Raw genomic sequence first — 25484 nt, forward strand, 5'->3', positions numbered from 1 at the left:
ATTATTTGTTTCGTTTACTTGTTGACCAGGGATTTATTGTTAAGATCACTGAAAGTTCCATATTTTGCCATTTTGGTTCATTTTATTTGCCTGGAAGTAGCATATATGGAAATAGCTTAGATATCTATATATAGGTATATAGCAGATGTGTTGTAAGAGAGTGAGATCAGGTGTGACCCAACATAATGTTGCTTTTTTTTTTTTAAAGAAAGGCGGTCAGATATAAAGCCAAACAAAGAAATGCACACAATCATTAACCTGAGAGCGTCTGCAGCTTTTATTCATTTATGAGTAACCTCTTTATACTGGTCATAGCCATAGTGGTGTACGTGATTAATTTGTTTGTATTATTACAAATAGAACAAACATCACGGACAGGTGCAAACGCTGCACCGAGCAGGCAGGATCGATGCAACTTTTTCAGGTCGTAATTACTATTGTTTAGAATTCCTTCCGGAGCGGGATTTATAAAAAAGAGACCATACACACCTCGAGCTCAGTCAGCAACTGCTCATCAGGATTGCTCAAGCATGGAAGTCCCTGAGTTATGGAAAATTTGTCATGGTGGACCCACATACGTGCGTACTCTCACATTCTCTACCATCTATGTCTGAAAGTCAGTTGCACTCCCTTTCTTACACACACTCACACACAGGACTGATAAAAGCCTCAGTAACAGGCTGTGCTGAGGGCACTGCTCCGTGTGACAGTGCCGTGTTTGTTTTCCTTTCTCAGGGGCCAGTGAAACACATGTCAGTGGCTTTTGCTTCTTCAGCCACAGCTGCCCAGGCTTGCTCGTTCTCTTTCAGTTCAGATAGCACAATCAGATAAAGGCCACATATCATTAACAGCTAGGCCTTAACGAATTCATGGATCATGTTCGTGCAGTTGGAGTTTGGAGATAGAGTCTAAAATATTCTGGTATGTGATCTTTAAATATGATTAAATCTAAGGTCAATACCAGCCTCCTGGATAAGGACAAGGACAAAGGTCAGCACTCAAACAGGGCAGCCCAGTAAGTCTCTCTTAAATCTTTCTTTGTGTAATCTCTGTCTGTTGGCTGCACAAAGACGAGAGATGTGCGCTCTTATGGGCAGAGACAAAGAGCAGACATTCCCTGCTTCTGTTCTCCCAGGAATTATAGTGTTTCATTTGATGAGAAAAGGGAGGAGGGGGTAGTGGATATGGTGTGGGGCGCCGGAGAGTGGAGCGAGGTGAGAGGGGTCATTGATATAGAAAAAGAGAGACGAGAGGAGAGGCAAGAACAAAAGCGCAAGGGCACAGTGGTGAAGAGGTGACGAATGTGCAGGATGGCATGAAAGGAAGGTTGAGGAGAGTGCGCTGGATTTTAAGTGAATGGTGAGTGGAATAGTAAATAAAAGTGAGTCTTGAGGATGAAAAAGGCCACTGTTTAAGAATACTAATAAAAAGACACTATTTAGGGGTATTTAACAAAAAAATTTTTTTAATGTCTAGATCATAAATGGCCTGTCAAGGTTGGCCCGTGGTAGCTTTATGATTTGGCTTACCATGCCAAATATGAGAAGTGGATCAAAAAGTGGAAAAATACAAAAAGTGCCATTGACACAAACCTATATTTCCAATACAACATTTTTCATTATTGAACTTCAGCTTTCTCAAAATATGGCAGCGATAACATTTACTTTTGTGCAACAATTACTTTGCACCCACGACCCTCAGTTAAGTTTTATTTTTGCCCCTTAAAAAAGAAATTGGGACACCTCTGGTCTAGATACATAAATTATTCCCTACAAATATTTTGAGATGAATGGTGATGAGTTAACTTTTAATGTTTCACCATTAATGATTACTTAAAGGCTATAAACACAATGCTTTGATTTGGTCATTGTTTTAGGTCTTGTGTTCACTATGTTCTTTTATGTCCTAGTACTATGGAATTTATAATGAACACATATGAACACATAAACACAGTAAACACATTCTTCATCCATTTATCTTTTGTTGTTGCATTGTTTTTAATGCCATGCCATCTGCTTGCTAATCGGACCAGACATGGCAAATTATTTTTTTCTGACAGTCTGTAAAAACACTCTTCTTTTTTAGTTTAATAGATTCTGTTAAATAAATACAAACTCATGTGACTAGAAAAACTGCAACTGAGGAGCTGGTTACCAAAGCTGCAATAGAACCAATTTTCTTTAGTTCATCTAGAGTATTTTATCAAATGCACATTTGATTTCATTTGATTTGAAATACTTTGCTGGGTCCACCAGTTTTCTTATTGTTAACTAACAAGCAGTTTCCTTAAAAAAAGTTTCCTCTGGGGTTCTCCTTTTATGTGGTTGAAGATTAAAAAAATTCATCGATTCATGAGGTTGAGCACCCAGCAAGAGAAAACAGAGGAGATTATTCAGAGAAAAGCTATTCTTAAGAAAAGAGATGACCACAGAGAAAAAGACAGCTCTTTTGTGAAGTGTCTTTCCTTTACTCAGTACAGTACGGTGTCCATCATTCTGAACCGCAGGGAGTTTATTAACCAGCGATTTTTCTTCCCGGGTTGATCTTCCTCAGTGCATGCATCCAAACGTGTGACTTTTCTTTCTGTCCCTTTTTCTTTAGCAAGCTTTTCATCCTATGGTCACCCTTTCGACGTCTGTACTGCAACATATATGTAACGAAGAGCTGCTATTATATAACCTGCTTCTGAATATCCTACGAAATCATAGTCTGGCTTTGCAGCTGTCTGGATATTCTTAAGAGAGCGGCATAAAAACCTGTGCAGGGATTTTAGTTTGTTTCTTGGAGGTTTTCGAGTATAAAGATGAGAGAATTATTGTAAAGTAATGAAAATCGCTGTACTTTTAGAAAACCAAGGCCAGATTGATTCAAATGACTTATAGTTTGTCATAGCTCTTTTTATAGGCTTGTTTATCTTCAGTTTGTCACAGGAGCCAATAATGGAGCCTCATAAAGACCAAGCATAAATAAAGCCCTATGCTGTTTTCTACTTCTCCTGTCCTACATCGTCTTTTTCATCCTCTGCCCATCGACAAAAAGACAGATTATCTAATCCTTGACAGAAAAATAACTTAACTCAAAATCACCACCGTTACTATTTCATTAGGAAAGAGCCGGAAAACAGTCCTTTAATATGCTCTGAGGCAGTGCCTTAAAACAGTGCATTTCTTGTCAGGTATGATAAATGCCCGCATTCCAGTGTTCTTAAACAATGGACCATAACAGATTTATACCTGCTACGGAGTTTAAAAAAATCATATAAACTTTACTGGCTGTGTTTTAAACTTGTTATACAATGCAGGCTCTGAAAATGAGCCCGGAAACAACAGAGGGCACATGGTCTTAGTCCAAACCATAAACACTTATGAATAACTAACTGTTGAGAGACTGAAGTCAAATGGGACTGAATGCATTGTTGCGGATGCATGCTATTAAGAGATAAGATTCTTGCTATGTGAACTCTCAATGTGTACTTGAAATGGCTTATCAGCGTTTTTTTCACAGGCTAAGTTCGAGTAACAAGCAAGTCTTAAATGTGCACTCCCAGAGTCAAGAGAGGACATGAACTCTTGTGCTTTTCTCTGGATTGGTATTGTGGACCGAATATAGCATTTATAGATTTTTTGCTTAGCAAAGCATGTTAAACAATCAGTAATTGCAGCAGTGAAAAAGTGGGGAACCGGGTCTATGAATCTAGGCTCGTTTTCTTAAATGTTGGTAATGTAAGTGATGTGCCTTGAGGACCGGATTGCCAGGCTGTTCAGTGCAAATTTCATTGATGTTTTCTTTAAATAGCTACAACAAGGGTGTTTACCTTGAAAACTTCTAAAAAGTCCAGTGATCTTAAATTAATCATTTACAAAAGTCCTGATGAGAAACTAGCATGGGTGAATGTTGTATCTTTTAATGGTTAACTATTGTTGATTTGGTTGTGGCTGTAAATAAGACAAACGCAACAAGTGCCTCACCTTACTATTTTCGCAATAAATCTTCATGAACAGAGAAGACATCTGTTTTGGAGTTGAAGTGCAGAACAAGAGCATACTTCTCTGTCCAGTTGTCTAAAAAGATTGCTTTTATCCTCAAAATTAATTTTTTTCCCCAAACGAGTTGCCTGCAGCTAAATAATTTCTGTAAATGCTATTGGATAAGCCGCAACAGAGGATCTGGAACAGAAACCGTGTTCGTTCATGTTTAGTTTAGAAAAGAGTAGAGTCATAGAATTGCAGTCAGTTTTGTTTTGATCTGTTGGAGTATATTTACCGGTACTTGGTTGGGTCCGCTTAAATAACATGCTTGGCCTATAGTCTTTGTATATTTACTATCCCACAGCCTGGCTTTCTAACACACAGGGATGTACTCATAGCTGCTCAGCACGACCAATCATGTCTGATTTATTTTTAGAATAGTCCTGTAAGAGAAAAACATAATCCAATGAGTGACATCTAGCCCAGTGGTTTGTGGGATTAATATAGGGCCATGCTCCTAATAGCTCCGGCAGAGGTGCTTCTTCACTTGCTTCATCAGCATGCTAATGTTGATCTTAGTTCCTATATAGGCAGAAGCATAGAGTGTTAACTGCAAGTTTAAAAGCAACAGAAATATCCTCAGGCATTTAGGATAAGAGCAGGGAACTGTAGTGTCGGTGAGCCTGTCAGAACTGACACCGCTCATCTGCAGGAACAAGCAGAGGAGGCGATGAAATGTGCGATAAAAGCATGGGGGGGAGTGCCCGAACGGGAGGCTGGTTTTGAAACTGTAACTATCAGCACAATTCAGAAATGCATAATAATGACAAAGTGACCCAGCTAAGCATCCTCCCTCTGTTTCCTGCTCTGGGAATGTCCTTGGATCCAGGAATTCCTACAACCAAATGAGATTCCTTGTGTAAGCCACCGTGGTAAAGGGGTTCTTTTCATGGCCAGCCATTATATGGAATGCTTATTGTTTAAAATATCTTTTGAATGGCTGAATTTTGCTCAGTGTGTTGCATTGGAATCAGAAAAAATGCCATTATCACCTTATATTTGAAACTTCAACACATTTTACCCTTTTTTTTTATTTTTACGAATGTATAATGTGTAATATAAAGTTAACGTGTCAAAATCAGGACACAATCTACCACTCATTTGTGTGTTTAATTCATCAGCATGTCTTTATGCCACAGAATCAGCAGTGATGCGGAATAGTTTATAGTTACAGGAGACAAGGGAGCAGGCTTTAGAGCATCACTTGTATATTCATCTCACAGAAATGTGAATTAATTCAATTCATGCAGGTAATAGATTAGCATAATTGAGACTTGCTGGCACAAGAAGACAGAAAAAGGGAAAAAAGGCTGCCTAATGCAATATGAATTCTTCCTGCTGTGTGTGTGTATGTGTGTGTTTCGTCTGTGTACTGCAGGCTCCTGTGTCAGTTAGCTGTTTCTCCAGGTGTGTGAGAGTAGTGTGCATGACTCACAGTGTCCGCAGGAGGTACCTTTGATTTGTCAGATCACTAATTTGGTCCACATTTGGCGAATCTGTAAGTAAAGCAGTGCTGCATCCCCTTTTGTGTTATCCTGCTTGCGCTACAATCATTATTTTAGTGCTACAAACAGCACAGTTTGAGAGGGCTATATTTGGGCTGTTGTTTGCTTAGAGAAGCGCTGCTTATTCTGAAGCCGAGAGTTCCCAGGAGCTCCAGTGTTCTGTTTTTGTTGTGTGTTTTTTTAGGATTTGAGGTGAAGATACAGTTCAAAAGTTCTGCAATTGTTTTTCTTGATATGTGTATAAAAGCTGTGTGTTTGCCCCTTAAGTAAATAGTACAGTGCATCACATGCAAAGGCCAAATGGTCGTCCTTTGAGAGGAAATTGCAATCGTTTTTTAGACTCTCGCTTCTTTCGGAAGCCGTGGATTTGATAAGACCTGACATGATGGAACATCTGGCTGTTTGCAGAACTCCCTATGGGAGCGGCATAGAAATGTAATTTCCTTTATATATATATATCAATAGCACACATAAATCATTATTTTGTGTTTTGTTCTATGCGAAAAAAATAACATTTTAGAACAGTTTACCATTTGTCTGTTAATTTAGTTTTCTTTAAAAACAGTAGATTCATCTTTTTCTTAATATTTCTTGCACAAATCCAACAATAGCAGATTAAGATCAACTACCAGACAGCTACTGCACATTCAGTGATTTACTTTGTCAAAGGTCTGTTCATTTGATTTAAACTCATCTTGAGGTATTCTTGACCAGATGCTGCCCTGAAGCACTTGCAGTACCGTTAGCGTCTAATCTTAAAATTGGCAAGTCATGAACAAAAATAGGAAAGGCAAAGAGTCTATGTGATAAATTTGCATCACGCCTCTTATACTGGCTTGTCGTGGCATGTAAAGCTTTCATTTATAGCTTACATTAAAGCTTCAAGCAAGGCTCATATTCACTCTGGTATCTCCCCCTATTCCATCTGTTGTTCTGCAGGTATGGCCTCGCAAGTGCAAGTCTTTTCCCCCCACACTCTCCAGTCAAGTGCCTTCTTTAGCGTGAAGAAACTGAAGGTGGAGCAAAGTTGCAACTGGGATATGACAGGGTACGGCACACACAGCAAGGTCTACGGTCAGAACAGCAAGCAGAGCGTGTCTGCTGCCCCAGTGGGCCTCAACGCCGCGTCGCTCCAGGTCTCCAACTCCTCCCTGCCATACGAGCAGGCTCTGCTCTTCCCTGCCAGCTCTGGCCACATTGTAGTTGCCTCTGCAAGCAGCACGTCTGGGGTGGCCGGTCAGCTTTTGGGGAGCACAGGCAGCAGTAGTGGCAGTGGCAGCGGAGGGCACAACCTGACGCGCCGCAGCACTGTGAGCTTGCTGGATACGTACCAGCGATGTGGGCTTAAACGCAAGAGTGAAGAGCTAGACAACAACAACGGCAGCGGGAACAGCGTACACGTGGTGGAGGAGCTGCAGCAGCCTCCAGCAGCGCCGATGCTCCAGAACAATGGGCAAAGCGGCCCGACGGGCACCGTGGCCACGGCCTCTACAACCGCCACATCCAAGACCAGTGGCGCTAACAGCGAGGGCGACTATCAGCTACTGCAACACGAGGTTCTGTGCTCCATGACCAACACATATGAGGTGCTGGAGTTTTTAGGTCGAGGCACTTTCGGGCAGGTGGTAAAGTGCTGGAAGCGTGGCACCAGTGAGATTGTGGCCATCAAGATTCTGAAGAATCACCCCTCATATGCGCGCCAGGGCCAGATTGAGGTCAGCATCCTGGCACGCCTTAGCACAGAGAGCGCTGACGACTTCAACTTTGTGCGGGCATACGAGTGCTTCCAGCACAAGAACCACACGTGCCTGGTCTTTGAGATGTTGGAGCAGAACCTGTACGACTTCCTCAAGCAGAACAAGTTCAGCCCGCTGCCCCTCAAGTACATCCGGCCCATTCTGCAACAGGTGGCTACAGCGCTGATGAAGCTAAAGAGTCTGGGTCTGATCCATGCCGACCTGAAGCCGGAAAACATCATGCTGGTGGATCCTTCGCGGCAACCCTACAGAGTAAAAGTCATTGACTTTGGCTCTGCCAGTCATGTGTCTAAAGCTGTGTGCTCCACTTACCTTCAATCCAGATACTACAGGTAAGACATTTTATGGTTTATATTCAGCATCTCTTACTAGATTTTTACATTTCTGCCCCAAACTCTTTTGTGTGTTATTGATTCAGATGCCTTTTTGATAGTGTAATAGGGTCATTTGTGTAGGCTATGAGAGAGCAAAAAACATACAAGCTTGCTGAAAATTCAGTTCCTTATTTGTTTAATGTGCTTAAACAAGCAAGTCGTCTGGCTTGCTAATTTGAAAGACCGTTTGGTTTGTTATTTACAGCATGGTAAAAAATGAATAGATCTGAAATATATGCTAAACATGTACTTTTGTCAGTGGCATGCTGTTCATATTTGACCTATCTTTGATTTTGTATGTTTAAGATATTTTAGAAAAACTAGTTTAGAGAAATTGGGCAATGAAAAGCCTTGTTGCATTTAGGCACATGCCCCTTCCTTCACCTGACCCTAATGTCATTGTAAATTGTTTCCCCAGGGGTGTAGGATATGGGGTCAGACCGAGTTCTGCAGTAATGCCTTGCTGTAATCCACACCAGAGCACCAACATTAGAAACAGATGACTCGCCTGAAAGCGTACTTTTTTTAACTCTTAGTTTTCATTTAGATAGAGCTGTGTTTGGGTTTTAATGAATAGGTGAAGATTTCATCAGGAGTCAGGCCTGTTAAAACAGAAGCCTGCATTGTTGGGGTCTGCGTGATTCACTTCGGCTCATACGCTCAGTGTGTGAAAGTTACATGACCGTGCAGTAAAACTATAGAGGGGGGGCAGTTTGAGTGCCACCAGATGTGCATCTTGTTTTCTGAGGTGTTGCTTTGAGGTTGCAAGGGCCAGTGTTACTAATTAATGTTAATAAGGTCAGAATCCTAACACGGTAAACGTCTTGTTGGAAAATGTGCGTGGAACTGAGTAATGAAAAAGAACAGCTGGAACATTTTTAAGCTTGACTGTAGAAATATGGAACTTTACAACAAGCACTATGTTGGAGGATGTATATGCGTAAAAATCTGAGCCATTAAAGAAAGTGGGTCAGTGCAGATGAGCATTAAATTCAAGGTTCTGTCCTCATTTAATTGAGATTTTTCAGGTAGATACCTTGATATTCTTATCCCTAACATTTGCACAAAATAATATATTAATGGCATATTAGCTGTTAAATTATATTGCAGTAAGTTTGTGTGCAGTGGAGTTTTGTCATCTGTACAGATACAATGCAGTCTATAAATAATTGCTCAGTGACACAGTTTTTCTTGTTGTTGTTATTTTGAATCAGTGCGCTCTTCTGCATGAAGTAATGATAAGGACATTGATGGTTATGAAAAAAACAAGCAGTCATTAGCTTAATTACTTTTGGTCATTTTAAAAAGGAGATGCTTTTATACATGAAAAGGATTGTTTCTTTTAACAAGCTGAAGCCCACAAATCCTGACCTACCTGCATATATTGATTTCAGTAATGCATATATCCATTGAACAGGAAGATAGAATGTGTGCTGTATTGAATTCAGGTTAAACATGATAGGGAGAACAAAACATGATAAAACTTATTGAAAGCACAACTTGATTGGGCAAGTTTGATCAGATAACTTAGAGTTTGAAATTATATTAGGGATTTCTTTTTTTTTTTTTGTATTTGGTTATGCATTAACTGCCAGACATGTAGAAATTATGAAACATACAGAGAAATTATCAAAATAATTTGATTTGAAAATGGGAATGTCTGTGAATATAGATACTAATAAATTACCAACTGGTATAACAGGCTGGTGCACAGGGCACTGTCACTTTCTCACAGCTCTGGGGTTTTAGATCTTAAGCTCATGTACTTTTTGAGTTCTCCCTATGTCCATGTGAGTTTCGTCTGGTTTCTCTGGTTTCCTTCTACCTCCCAAAAACATGCTTGCAGTTGGATCATCTATTTAGCTGTATGTGTACTTCAGATAGGCTACAGGGTCTGCCTCTACCCTGATCATTTTTACTCATGATGAATAAATGTATAAATTACCATAAAAAATGTTTTTTTAAATTATTTATGTGATAATTATAGAGTGCGAGAGTTTTTCGTTTGCTGTACAGTGTAAAAGAAGACATCATGGTTTATGCCTGCAGCAGAGTATATTGCTATTCACGCAAAAAAAACGACTGTTACATTGAAGTGGAGTAGTTGAGAAGGGGACTAGACATAGTATACAGTTTGCTTCAGACTGGATTACACCCCTAGTGCAAATGCTTAAATTAAAACTGACAGTGTGTATTTTAAGTGTGTAGTCATGACATTTAAAATGTAATGTGCCAGAGTACTGAGCCAAAACATTCTTACTTATGGACCTCTCTGTATATCATGATATTGGGCATGCAGGCATGTGTTGCGTTATAGCGAGACGTGGGTGAACAAGGTCAGTTATGTGCAAAGAGTGGGCTGTGAAGTGTAATTACCAACAGCCGTGAGTCTTGTCCTGTGTGGGAGTGCACAGAAAGGATGATCCCCTTAATTTCTTCTTGGCAGAGATGAAGAGGCAAAACACATCTGACACTGAGCAGACTTTTATTAGTTACCACTTACCAGCCTTGGGTCTGTCTGTTTTTCCAAGGATTTACAATTTGATATAGTCTGTCAATATTGAAGCTCAAAGAGAGAAGAGATACAATCAGAGAATGAGATCAGATCTCACTCAAACAGTAATCTATGTTAACCCCTCCCAGAGATACATGGGCTTTTGCCTCTTCTAAGAACTGCATGCACATATGCATGTTCATCTACTCGCACACTGCTCTTCAGCTCCAGCAGTGACCCACGTGGAGCAGCCTCCTACTGGTTTCACCTCCTCAGGGAAAGATCACACTGTTCCTGGCACATACAGTCTGTTTAATAGAGGTCTTATTCAGCTAAAATGGGGTCTTTCTCTCTCTCTCTCTCTCTCTCTCTCTCTCTCTCTCTCTCTCTCTCTCTCTCTCTCTCTCTCTCTCTCTGTCTCTCTCTCGCATTGTAAGTGCTCAGGTGGCTGAGCAACATAAAGGCTAGGTCTTTGGAAGAAACTGCTGCAAATACTGTGATAAATTGCTGCCACTGTTGAAGCTCCTTGAGAATACATGACTGATTTCCTATCTCGGATCAGATTTGAGAACAGATAGTCAGTGAGTCTTCCTGCTGATTTGGCACAGAAACGACCACAAGAAAGAAAGAAAAAAAAATCCTCTCTGGAGAGGAAACCAGCATTCCTTTTCTTTCAGTCTGTTTCAGGCTTATAAACTTATATTGGTTTGTAAATGGTACATAATCAGCAAAATGTAGGGAGGAGGGGACGGTGGGGTAATTATGTGGATAACCAAAGCTTTTGCAACTCATTCATACATTCTGACGAGTAAATGTTGCTGTTGGTAGAAAAAAATAAATTATTTTAATAAGAACTGTTACATAAAGAGATAGTCATTCATGCTTTTCTTATATTTCATGCACTTGTCATTTTTTCTGCCCTTGCTTTTAAATCCTTTGGGCAATTAACATTGCCTTTGATACTTTGATATGACAAGTCCCCTGTTTGCATATACACTACACACAAATGTATATATTTTTTAAGATGTGCTGTCAGCTGTAAAAGTGATTGTGTAAGACAGAGCACTTCTGAGTTTTAAATTTCTTTCCTACTCTTGCTGATCCCCACTAACTGTAAAAGCTCTGTGTAAATGACTGCTGGCACTGGCAGCTCAGACTCAATCAGCTGATCTTCATATCTTTACAGGTTCTACTTACTGCGAGTTCTCAGCCTGTCTGTTCTGATGGAATTTGATCTATTGGACATGAGCGTTTGCGCTGTATTGGATTTAAGAGCTTACATCAGGAGGCTGTAGCTACATTTCAAATATGGATTTTTCATCTAGGGTATATTGACACAAGAAAACTGAGCAATAATAATCAAAGTGTGCATTTGCGCACATATGGTATGCTGCATCTCTGCCTGTGTGATTTGGCAACTTTAGGCTGTGGCATATGACATAGCAATTACACAAAGTATGTCTTGAGTTAGCTTGTAATACCATAATCGTCATGGTGGCACAGCTTTGAGATTTCTTGATTCAAACCTGAGCTCAGTTTACTGTCTATGTGGTGTTTCACATTTTATACAATGTCTTTCGAGCACTCTCTGGTTTGCTCTCACCTCTCACCAAAAACATGCTGGTAGGTGGTTTGGCTACTCTGCATTGCCCTTAGGTGCAAATGTGTGTCTGTGAGTGTGTGTGAATAGTGCCGTGTAGTGGACAAGTGTCTCATCTAGGGTGTGTTCCCACCTCCTGCGTAATGTTCCCAGGATAGACTCCAGATCCACGATGACTCCATGAGGATAAATCTGTTACTGGAGAGTGAACGTGTTAATGAATACCATGTTGAATTTATAATGCCATATTAGGACTCCATGGTAGAGTCTTGTTTGCTCAGGTTACATCAGCTAAACTCCTTTTTTCATCACAACCATGTCCACTTGCTAATGATGTAACAGTTAAAGCTAGTTGCATTACCCAGGACCAAATAAAAGAGGATTATTGCCATGTCCCAGTTAAGCCTCCTTACCCCTTTTCACTGTAATTGAAAAAAAGCAGGCTTTAAGTGCACTGCATGCTCTGATTAAAGTTTGGGGCTTATGTGAAATTGCTGCCATCAGCCATGTTGCAACATTTACATGGCTGTGGTTGGAATGAGGGAAGCTGATTACTCTAGCATGTCTGTACTCTCTCTGTCTCTTAACACTGTCTCTTCTTCCCCCTGCTGTCATTATTTCTCAGCAGCCATACAGGGTCCTGCTCAGTTCGGGAGTATGAGTCATGGCAGTCGGAGGTCACAGAGGAAGAGACAACATGGCCTCTTAGCATGTCAGTCAGTACCCTGTAGACGTCAGAGTCTTAATATAGGAAGGGGAGAAGGCATGTCCCGTACCTTTTCCATAGCACCGGCTGAATTTCAGCTCAAAGATGAATTGTTTGCTTGTGACTTTGCTGCCTTATGAATAACATGGCACTAATGACTTTGACTAGTAACCAGGGGGTTTCTATACAGGGATCTATTTATTGTCTTCAATCAATCAAAATGCTAATGCTGGCTGTGGCAGTAAACTGTGCTGCTGTAATATGAGGATAAGCAAGATGTGTTGGTGGTTTCTGTATATGTGTGTGTGTGTGTGTGTGTGTGTGTGTGTGTGTGTGTGTGTGCGTGTGCGTGTGTGTGTGTGTGTGATAAGAGGAGCCCTGGCCGAAGGACAGAGAGCAGCAGTGGCCAAGCTCTAGGGATGTCCTCAGGAAGAAACATCACAAAGTGCATTCTTTGTGCTCTTAATGGCCATGATTTACACCCACGGGGCCATGGATCATCTCCAGTACTTAACAAAATCTCAAGTCTTATAGACAACATTGCCTAGCCCTCAACTTCCAGATAAGGATCTATCTTTGTCAGAGATTAATGGTGCACAATGCAGACCAAACAGCATAAAATGGAATGGAAACAAGCCTTTATGCACATAGCTTGGTTTAGACTTTGACAGTGAAACTGATTCTTTTCCCCCCATAACAGTAAGCCCTGATGTTCACAATCTGAACCTGCTATCGTTTGTGTTAATAAATGAACCGTCGTTCCAGGACATTTACTGCAGATTTTTGGCAGGTATTAAAGAGCACGCTAATGAATGAGGTTGCCACTAGTTACTGTTCTCTCAAGCATGTGTAAGGTGTCTTTTTATTCTGTAGTGCAAGAATGACAGGATGCTGTTACTCACAGCTAAATTTGAATCTGAGAATGAGGGTCTGCATTTGGCAAGCATATGTTCTGTTCACCTGTACTGAACTATTAATAGTGAGTCTTACAAAAAGTTGGTTTTGGATTTGTTTTCCCTTTTTACTGCTTTTTTTTTACGGAATACATAAATATTTAAGTATATCTCTTTAAAAAAGATTGTGCTAGTTAATTTGATCAATGGGGACATTTTTCAACTGTTTCAACTGTTGAACAGGAAGGTGTGGTACAGGAGGTGCCCAGGAAGGTGGGGTAACGAAAAGATGTTTTCTTTTTGGTTCTTTCCAGAATGAGCTTGATGACACTAAACCTCTTGGAAGATGATTGACACGAATGTAATAACCCAGAGCTCATCTAATTTGGCTGTGGGCTACTCGCTTCACCATTGGAGCATGAGACAAGTAGCTAATTAACTCCTGTTAGTCGAGTATATGAACACTCAGCTGATTGCTAAGTCATTTTGCCAGGCATTGATATCACGTCATTACTCCGAGAACAATGAGAAGGAGAATGGAGTCTGAAAATATGGTGTAATAAATTCTGATTATGTAGACCCGTATTAGCAATTCATATGCTTTCTTTTTTTCACCATTGCCTTTTCCTCTGCAGGTTTATTTAAAATGGACGTCATGCAAAGGTTTCACTTCATCCCCATGGCAATTATGTTCACAGCCTTGTGTTGTGCCTGCTCAGCCAGAAGGGCAAACCGAGAGGCTTGTTTGCCCTTTACAGCTTTTTGAATGCTTTTGTGGTTTGCCTTTGTCTTTAAATTTCGAGTTGACAGATTGATAGCAGCAGCTATCTTTTGCCGTTCTACTATTTATCATTTCATGTAAACTCTGGAACCCTTCCAGACCACATGTACACTTTTGATGTTTTGTTAACACTAAAGTTGGTTTGGCACTGCTTTTTTTCTGACATGGGTGCACCATGTTCTTCAGGAAGCTATATTTTTTTAGTAACTCCTTCCATTTTGCGCTGATTTTTGGGCAGTAGGACACTGCAAACAAGTCAACAGGCCTCTTTCATCAGCTCCCCTCTCGGCCATGGTCATGTCAAATGTCTGGCTCTCAGGCAGCCGTGAAGTTTCCCATGAACCCACCAAACAAAGCAGATGCATTTGTTTTCTCAATTGGAAGAATTTGCTAATGTGCGTACAAGGGTAAATAGTTTGGCTAATTTACACCAGACCCAGCGAGTTGTGCCAGCTTAGTCTCTTCAGAGTTCGCTTTTGAGTCAGCCCTGCCCTGCCATTCTCTCTACCAATCTTCAGTTTACTATTATTAACCCTGCCCTTTCCTGTTCTTTTCACTTCACAACGCACTAGTAACATTCATCAGTGTGGTCAGTCATCGGTGGTTAAAATTAATATGCCACCCAATTGTTTTTGTTTATTGCTTGATTTTCCAAGACTCCCTCAAACCAGTTCCTGTAGATTTATGACAACAACACGTCACCCGCGAGATCTTTATGCTGCTGTTGTTATCATAAACTGAGCTGCCATCCAGTCTTATTCCACTAAGGTTAATAAATAATATAAGATGATTAAAAGCTCTGTGGTGCTAAATTGTATCACCATATCAAATTGCAGCAGTTTGGGCTAGGGGCACACTTTGTTTAGAAAAATAATTACCCATGCATCGAATCCTTGTTAATAATTAAAGTGGTTAGCATTTGAAATGTGCTGCATGCAATGAGCCTTGCCTGGAATGCCTTCTTATCTGTGGACAGGCCCATTACAGTGACCTGAGTGTGGTGGAAAAAAAGTGTTTCTCATTAAACCGTGGCCAGCTCCTTTCATCGGAAAACTTAAAGGAACATGTCAGCCTTAAAGACTGCATGTGTGCAGATACTCTTGCTGTTTTCTGCACCGCTTTTGGGGTCATTGTGCGGACAAATACTGTCCACCGCAGCTGTATGCTGTTATCAGTGCAGCGAATAGAGTCTTCAGAGCCTAAAGGAGTTTAGGTCTATTATGAGAGAGAATAGATGGGATCGAGTATATGTATAGAGCTAGGAGTGAGGCTAAATCGAGGTTGCTGCTGCATGCATTGTAGGTCTTGTCTCTGCTGTATTTGCATGTGGGCTAATGTACAATACTTAAGAATTCTTGCATGCATATATATATATATATATATATATATATATATATATATATATATATATATATATATATATCTTTAGATATAGATATAAATATAGATATATGAAGGATGCCGAAATAATACAGTCTGCTGAGCTTTGAATTATAGAAAAGTGTTTCTGATGTCTCAGACTAATATAACCGAGCTAAGGTGATTGTCCTGCAAACAGAATTAATTAACCATTAGACAAGCTGAGATCATCAATAACCGAGGAACATTGCTCCACGTGTGATCATCATCCAGGCGTCTCTCCACACAACATTATCCTCATTAAGCTGTAGTGGGGTAACATGGGGAATGAAAAGATGTAAGCACATGCATTCGTTCTTTAATTAGTCTATGTTTGGTAAGTCTATCAGCAAACAGATGGCACTTGTTGAGACTGAGCAATTCTCATTGCCGTTACGCTAACTGATCTGGTCAGCATGCATATCGGAAATGTAATTTTTTTCCCTTTGTTTTTTATGCCTTAAGTGGTATACATACTAACGTGCCTCAGACACGCGCACACACACACACACACACACACACACACACACACACACACACACACACACACACACATATACACACACAATTCTGGGTTCATCATATTTATAGCTGCCTTACATAAGGAATAGAACACAGCAGAGTATGCTGTTATTTAAAAAAAACATACGACTGGACTAAGGCATCATATCCTGAAGTTATTTATTCTTACCGCAGCAATTTGCCATAATTATACTTTTTTTTTTTACAGTTTATTAAAGAATCGGATGTCATACATTTATCCGTTAATGTTCAATGTTGTGAAACATCCATGAAAAGTATGTTATTGCTAGAATTTTCTGTCCTAACGATTTTTTTCATGGAGGAAAACCTTACATAGCATCAGTTATACTTTGCTCACACTAGAGACACCTTCCTAAATAAATGTTAGCAACTTTTGTCTTGAACCTCGGAGGTTGAAGGTTTGACAGTTTCACGATTCAACTCCTGTGTGTTTGGAGCTTGCATGTTCTCGTTTTGATTCAGGGTTTCTCTCTTGGGAACTCAGGTTTTCTCCCCCAGTCTAAAAACACTCTTATTAGGTTGATTGGCATTTCCAAATTGTCAGGAGCGTCTGTCCCGCCTTGTGCCGCGGGATAGGCTTCAGGGTCCCCTGCAACCCTGTGTAGGATGAGCGTTATAGAAAATGGATGGATGCATGGATAGAAAGTATGATTATTACATTTTATAAAATGAAAACATGTTTTTCTTATTATCACTCCTATATTATGTGGGGTGTGTGCTATAAGTGTGCTACACTGAATATCCGTGTCAGGTTTATGCTAATGGAGACACGAGACTCAGTTTCTTATCAACTACTGCACCATTAACCTGCACCATGTTAATCTGTTTATTAGCTCTTGAAAATAGACTCACCTCACATCATAGTCGTTGTTTTACAGTTGTCTTTACATGGTTGTTGTTCTTGGTTGTCTCTTTTTCATGCCATGTTCAGGTCAAGGTTGTACATGTCCTCGTTTCATGTAAATTCGTGTTTTTTGCTTTCATGTTGTTGTTTGTGCTTAGTAGCACGAAAAAACAAATATTTGCACTTGCATCTGCCCTCCGCCTCATTACATGACAGTCTGTTACTATAAAAACAACACCATAATAAATGACATTAATCTAAACCTGTGATTTTCCTTGCAGATGGCACTAATGTCAGAGCTGCTGTTATAGAAATTTAATCAGCAGCTTCTGGCTTTTAACGGCACTGAAGGTCCTTTTAACAAACGTGCATCTCTTTGTGACACTAAGGATCCTTGCGTCCTGAGTCTTATTTGAATTCTTGTTCCTAGAAGAATGAGAGACTAAAGACCTGCCTCTTTAGACGTTCAGGATAATATTTTCCTCTGGACCTTCTTTTGCTTTTCTAAACACTAAATGATTTGCATTGGTTCTTGTTGTTTCTGCATTTACTGTGAAAGCATACAAAATGACAGAAAAACAAGTGAATAACTGCACCTTTAACTTATTCCTTACTCATACATATCTCAAGCGAGAGTGTCAGTGTCTGTTTATTTAGCAGGACATGTACGTACATGTAGAGTTTAATTAATTATGAAACCCGAGCAGTGACTTCCAAAAGCTTTGGAATATCCTGCCTCTGTTTCACAGGAACGCGGATCCAACCCACGTGCATTTCATTTTGTCGTTAAAAAACTCGCTCGGTTTTTAAAGACAGGGACCCAAAGCGGCCGACCGCCGGCGAAGGAAGTGTTTTGCTTCACTTCAACATTAGTCTCTAGTGTTTCCGATTATGAATGCTTACAGATTCTCAAAGTGCATGTACTGCTGTGTCCTTCTATTGAGCACCGAGAACTCGAGCACTTTCATTACAGAGCGTTAATTTATTATTTATGCATTGCTTTTTTTTTTTTTTTCATAAAATCATGCTTCTGTAAAGATTAATCATGAACCCGTAACAAAAAGTGTATCGTTATTGCTGTTAGTGTCAGTAGCGGATTTATATAGGGATAGCCATATAAGAAGGGTTCTGCACAATTTAAATGCTAATGGTCCTCCTTGTTCTGTGCACTTCTCTATTCAGCGTTCTCGAATTGTCAGAGCTGCGATGCAGCTTGAAGAATAGAGCAGCTAGCCAAGCTCTCTTCACTCCCTACATTTCTCCGCCTATGCAAATCAGCGCTGGTTTGGTTGCGCCTCCCGCTTAAGTGCTCTAGATTCATTACAGCGTAAAGGACGTGTGGGACTGATGAAATCAGAAATAAATGTTTGCATTGGGGTCTCCTAAAGATCTCTTTTGTTTCGATGACTGAGTGTTCTACTACTTTATAAAGAGAATAATAAATGCATAATAATCATATTTGGACAGCAGCCAGAGCAGTTAGGTTGCAACTGTGATAGTATTTGTGTGGTGGAGTTTTGTGTAATCAGTAAACTTTCTTTCTTGCTCTCTCTCTCTCTCTCTCTCTCGCACTCACAAACTCAGACACACACACACACACACACACACACACACACACACACACACACACACACACACACTGTCTATCTATTTGTCTTTGCCTCTATTTTTGTTTCTGTCTATCTCTTTTTATCACTCTCTCTCATTTGGTCTTTCTATATCTCTCTGTGTCTGTCTCGATGTCACACAGTCTCTCTCTTTCTCATTCTGTTTCTCTTTTTGTCTCTGGATTTGTTTCTATAAATATCTGGCCTTCTGTGTCTCTGTGTGTCCCTCTCAGAGTCTCTTTCTGTTTCTGTCTCTCTTTCTTTCTGCCATTCAGCTCCCATTCAAAGTTTTAACATTTAATGTAGAATATTTAATTTGTTGTTTTATATGTCTTTAAATCTCTAGTAGATTTGGATTGCCTATGATAATGGATGTAACAAACACACACACACACACACACACACACACACACACACACACACACACACACACACACACACACACACACACATACATACACACAAACACACTTTTTACAACCCCTTAGTTAGAACATTTGGGGGAAAAAATTCGAGCAAAACTAAAAATCCCCCTGCCTCCCCCCTCCCTCAGTCTGTCTCTCGCTGCTGTCTGCCTGTGCCAGGCTCTCCATGCGGATAGGTGCAGTCCTCCCTGCACTCTCGAAAAGACCTCTCAACATCCCAATCAGTCTGCATCATTCATGGGAATCTCCATGGCAACATGAACACAAAGAGACAGCGAAAGAAGGGTAGAGGGGGTGTCACAGATAGGCGAGGCTCTCGTGTGTATCAGGATAGAGTTGATGTGGGGTTGAGGACCTTGTTTCAGATTCTGCAGATGACAGTGAGAGGGAACAGTCTGTTCTCATGTCTAAAACGAATGCCCTCTTCTTTGTGCCATCATGCACTCCTGACCTCACACTTTGCCTGCCTTTATTATCCTCTTGTGTGCAGGAAGGACACAATCAGATGTCCTGGTTAGTGTCCTTTGGAAATGTGCTTGAAGTTTTTTTTTTGCTGGTCAGGGCTGATTTGATCCTTTAAGAAGCGCGCAATAAATGTGCACTGTCTTTTTTCGAAGATATAAAAACTTGGTGTTTCTCAGGGTAAAAAAAGAAATAATATTTAGCTGTACTGAGTTGCAGGGATGCCTGATTGGGGCTGTAAAGACTATATTAAGGGTTGTTTTGTGCTGAAACAAACTTCACAACCCCACCATGAAAGGAGCCAGTGCTACAGAGAATATTAGGAGCCCAGAAAACCAATAAACAACCACAATAACCCCATTAAGTGTGTGTGTGTGTGTGTGTATGTGTGTGTGTGTGTGTGTGTGTGTGTGTGTGTGTGTGTGTGTGTGTGTGCGTGCGCGTGTGCGTGCTCAACTGCATCTAACCTAGACAGAAATGCCCATCGACCAGCCCACAGACAAAATGAACAAGGAATAATGCTTTCCTGACACGACATGGTGCCTGGGTAAATGGAGCATGCACGGTGGTGAAAGGATGCCTTTAAAAAACAACACTTAACAATACTAGAAGTACAGTTTACTCAGTACATTAAAAAAGCCCATTAAAATGATTTTTTAATATAAGTAAAAAAAAAAATGCTTCATTGCTTAATATCAAAGTGCTAAATGTCAGAGCACACTACTTTCCATCGCTTTTATACTTTTTACTACATGCATCTGTCACAAGCCACACAGGCTAAAACTAATTGTGGAGCGGAGGGTATATAGGACGGATGTGCTGATGAACAGCATGGCATAATCAGTTTATGGGGGATTGTTTTAAACCATTACAGACACTCAGTGAGATGGATTTTTTGCTGGACGAAAAGGTGAAAGGGAAATAAATTAAAGCAAACTTTTAATGTTTAAAACTATCAAAATTTAAAATGCTAAATGTTTTGATTTTTGTCTCATGACTAACTTTACTATACTTTATTAATACAATTCTAAATAAAGTAAAATTACTAAAAATAGGTGTAAAGAGGAACATATATTTTTTTTTTACTGCCTATAGAGATACACAAATACACACAGACACACAATGCCAATGGCTATTTTTTTATCTACTGTAATTGCATGTACATATTTAACTGCACTTTATTCATTTGCACAATGTTGCTTTTCACGCTTCTAAAATAATTTAAAATGCATTCTGTTGCTGTCTTTTTGTACTATGCACATCTTTTTCATTGACCAGCAACATACATTTTGTGTTGTTGTTTTTTCAAGTTAAAGATCCCTCACAGGAATCAATGTGTAAACTGTAAAAAATGAATTGCTTGGAGCTGCAGGTCTGATAAAATATAAAATATTTTATATTAAAGTATACAATTTAATTAAAATGTCATAAAAACTCTAATAGACCTATTATAGTGTGTCATGATTAAAAACTATCCTATAAATGGACAGATGAATTTGTGGCCATTTCCGTTTTCCCGGTCAAACACTGACGATATTAAATATTCTCAGAGCACAGCTTTGTAAAGGCTTCATGTCCTGCCTGTGGGACAGAGTCACTTCCACTTTCTCACCTTGACACAAGCTGTGCATTTGTACCATGAGATTTGTCAATCATAATTCCACCTTCCTTCTTCCTGTTGCTTATCGACTCGGGAGAAGGCTGCCTTTCTGCTGAGTCGAAAAAACAAAACAAAATGTGTCGCATTCCAGATGAGATTCAGTGCCATAGCTCGCCTTTCCCCATTTCAGCTCAATGAATTCTGGGACGTTTCCGGCTTTAGTTTTTTTGCCCTATACATTTTTCATTGGGTGATTTATAGCAGCGAGGCTGCCTAATTGTGTGAACTGTGCACCTGATAAATGGTACATTATGGGAAGAGTACCTAAAACAGGGAACCAAGAAAAGATGGAGAAATAAAGAAAAACAACCTGTAGGTATGTGGATACTGAAAGTAAAGGAATGATAAGGGCTGATGCGGCATGTCTAAAGCAGACTATCAGAAGCCAAAAATATGTGATGGGACACACCTACCACTTTCTTATATAATTTGCGTATTGTGTTCCAGTCTGAAAGTTATCCATGCTGACATTGTATTGTTTTTTTTATTTCTGCTTTCCAACCAGTAATTTTATCTTTTTTTTGTTTTTTTCATTTTGTTTCCTCAAGTGCATTAAAATTTCGAGAATTTCTTTCCTATCAGAGACCCTGTGTGAGTTGCCTTCGATGAAGGAGTAGGCTGAGGCTTATTTTCACATGAGCTGGCAACACACAGAGCCGTCAGTAATAACAGTGAGGACGTGTGTTCGGAGCTTTTCTCCAATGCTTGCAGGAAGGACCGTGTGGTTGCCTGGGGTTCTCATAACAAACAGAGCAGACACTATTCCCTCTTTATGAACTACTATAGACATCACATATTTACGAAACGGGTGTTCAGTCGGCTTGTATAACATTATCCCACCTCTCTGGAGAAATGATTAAAAACAGGATGTGCTGTCTGGATGTTTTGCCTTGATCACAGAATCACGGATGGTTTCTGTTTAGCCGACTGAAATATCTCTTCATTTAAAACCAGCTCGTTTTCTGTATACGAGATTCTGAAACAAGGTTTGACACATACCATGTTTCTAAAAGGATCCATATGGGAGTTTTGTCTAGATGGAGGACTGAATGTTAAACAGGACCGGGACACATTGGCACAGACTCTATGTTTCCGCTCAGCGCCTGTCCTCATAGGGAGCTCTATGTCCCCTGACAGGGACTTCATATAACTCATAGAAACGGGTGATGTAATCCAACTTCAGCATTTCTATCAATAAGGCTTCCTTCATTTCAGTCTCTCTTCCTCTCTCTCTCTCTCTCACACCCACATATATACACACACATTGAGGATTGACCCCCTGTTATGAACTTTCTAGTTGGCAGCAGTTACTGTGTGATTTATGTACTTAGGGATGTTACTGTTTCTGGAGAAACACAAGCGTTCATTTCCTTTACTATGGCGCTATGGAACTCGACACAATAATTAAAGTTATGCATCTGCTGTATATACTGTACATATATACATGACCCGGAGTACAATTCAACAAACTGTCCTTTTTGTATAAGCAAATGGACTGCTCTGGTGAGAAATAAATGGCAGAGAGTCTATTTGAAAAATTATACCAATAAATTATTGCCCTGACAGACATTTTTGCAGCCATTGTTAATCTGCTTATACTCGAGATGAAGGATGCAAATGTAAGAAAGGAAGAATGAAAGAAAGAAAGAAAGAAAGAAAGAAAGAAAGAAAGAAAGAAAGAAAGAAAGAAAGAAAGAAAGAAAGAAAGAACAAACGAACGAAAGAAAGAAAGAAAGAACGAAAGAAAGAAATACGAATAACGTGAAGATCTCCTTTGGCTCTTGATTGAGTTAGTGTGACTGTGTATGTGAAAGGGAGATACCATTGGCACAGTGTAACTGTGCAGCAGCAGGAGTGACATTCATTTAGTGCATACAGTTTTTGCCTTGATGGCTTTCTACTGTGAATTTCAACCAAATGAGCTCTGAATGTCAATCAGAGGCAAAGAGCCTGCAGAAAATGACTACTCTTTCCAAGTGTGGCATTGTGTGTGTGCCTGATTGTGTGTTTGCATGTGTCACTCCACACACCCAGCTGTGATGAGTGATTAGATCTGCAGGGCGTGGGTACTGGATTAGGCTCACATAGAGACACACAAACACACACACACACACACACACACACACACACACACACACACACACACACACACACACACACACACACACATACAGACACACTAACTCGCCTTGGCTGCAGGCAAGGAGTCATGTCCAGTTGGGTGTTGTGGTTAGACACACTGCTTCATGTACTATATATAGTAGATGGAATTGTGATTCATCAGACAAGGCCATCTTCTTTCATTGCTTCATAGTCCAGTTCTGATGCTCACATGTCTATTGTAGGTGCCTCATTTGGTGGACAGGGTTCAGCATGGGTACACTACACAGTCCATACAAACCAGCTTTGATGCATTGTGTGTTCTGACACACATAGCCAGCATGAACGTTCCTAGCATTGTGTGGGATTGGAACGGAAGTTTCTTCCCACTTATATCAATGGTCCTTATGCCTTCATGAACCTGTCCCTGGTTCACTGGTTGTTCTTTATTGGCTTAGGTTGAGGCCCAAGAGTGGCAGCCTGAAATGGCCAGAACCCCCAGATACAAAGTCCAATGCCTTTTATATATATATATATATATATATATATATATATATATATATATATATATATATATATATATATATATATATATATATATATAAATGACATATCACATACTTGTTACTGTTTGGAGTCACAATGAAAGTGGAACATTCTGCGAAAAGAATCACTCCCTCGCCCACCTGGGCTTTTTTCTTCTCTGAAGTTAATATTAATTAAAAAAAAAGTTTTAATGTTACCAAGAACCGGAAAGTGCAAAGGAGACTTCTTCTCTTTTCCACAAACCTTCTATAAATGTTTTTAATTATTTGCTGTTTTTTTCAGCAACAAGTATTTAATAGGTTTACTATTAGGCTTAGATTATGCACAGTATCCCTTATACAACAGCCTGTGAATGAGCGGTAGAATTACATAGAATTGATAACGACACATGAATATATACACTATACGCACAAAAGTATTGGGATACCAGACTTTTTCCACCACATGTGATCTTTTTTTCCCCCTTAATTCTTTAAAGTTGGAGGTACACAATTTAAATTGCCTGTTCCTGAATGACAATGCCCCTGTACACAAAACAAGATATGAAGATATGGTTTATATGGGTTATATGTGGGAGTGGAATATCATTATTGAATGCACCAATTCAGAACCTGACTTTTCTATTTCCCTTGTGACTAAAAGGTCACAAATCTCCACTATCAGATGATAGAAAATTCTAAATGCGATATTTAGCATAAATCATATTGTTTTTAATTAAGGCATCAATATGTAATTTAGATAATTTTCGTTTATTTTGTAGACAAGTACACATTAAATAAATAAATAATTGATTACCCAATATCTAAAGGGTAAAAGTCTGAAGTGTGTGTCAATTATTTTGCACCAAATAACAAAAACAAAAAATTTAAAAAGCAATGGGGTTAATTTTATAATCAACATGAACATTTGGTGGGTTTTATTTTGCAGTTACTTACCAGCATTAATGCTTTTTTCAATCACCAGCCCAATTTCCATTTCTAAGACAACACTGAATCCATGCACAACGCTGGAATATATATTTTTTTGTATTATTTAAATGCACCAATATACACTTAAGTTGAATCCCAAATGATGTTTTGTTTCTTTGTATTGTAGAAACTAAATAAATATGTTTAAGTCTGTTGTAGGTTTGTGTTGTTTTGTTTTTGTTTTAGATTTTTTTATTTAATGTCCCTTGACAATGCTTGCACTGAATATTCGCTCTGTTTTCACTGAGATTAAAGTATTGGCACACTTGGCTTTGTGTAGGCCGCTTGCCATCATTGCTGATGGCCTTGGGAATGCATAAATGACTGCAACGTGCCATGAATTTGAATGAAATATAAGCTGTAGTGTTTATTATTTTTAAATACATCAGCTAAAAAAAAATCACCTTGCATTATTTGATTAGGTGACATGCTCATTTGTTGTAATTACATAAGGTGGTTCTGTAATTAGCGTGCCATTAGTCAACTACTTGTGCTCATCACTGTTTAAACTATTGTCTTTAACGCATATGAAAAAAGAGGTCTCATAGGTTTTATCCTTTCTGAGGACCTGATTTATACCCCATTCTAAAAGCAAGGTTAGGGCAGCTCATCCCTCTTTTGCACAAATGTATACGTGATTCCAAAGGAAAGTCAGGCTCATGATTCCATTCATTGAAGAGGAGTAACCATGAAAGTTTGCAGAGGTTTGCAGTACACCGGAAATGTTCGTTATTTTAAAATGTAATATACTTGTAATACTTGTGCTCACTTCTACACACATGACACATGGCAG

General features: G+C 39.6%; 2 protein-coding genes across 5 annotated transcripts in view; one reads left to right on the plus strand and one right to left on the minus strand.

Moving 5' to 3' along the window:
- Window positions 1–25484, minus strand: part of LOC310731884 (uncharacterized protein) — a 421718-nt gene that overhangs the window by 222981 nt on the left and 173253 nt on the right. The window lies entirely within an intron of this gene.
- hipk2 (homeodomain interacting protein kinase 2) overlaps window positions 1–25484 on the plus strand; it is a 92622-nt gene that overhangs the window by 17757 nt on the left and 49381 nt on the right. For all 4 annotated transcript variants that reach the window (XM_083551884.1, XM_083551883.1, XM_083551882.1 and 1 more), the window contains exon 2: window positions 6473–7622. In XM_083551884.1, the coding sequence (XP_083408010.1) occupies window positions 6473–7622 (1150 nt within the window). The remainder of the gene's footprint in view (window positions 1–6472; window positions 7623–25484) is intronic.

This window comes from Silurus aristotelis (assembly GCF_946808225.1).
Source record: "Silurus aristotelis genome assembly, chromosome: 10".
Classification (NCBI taxonomy): Eukaryota; Metazoa; Chordata; class Actinopteri; order Siluriformes; family Siluridae; genus Silurus; species Silurus aristotelis.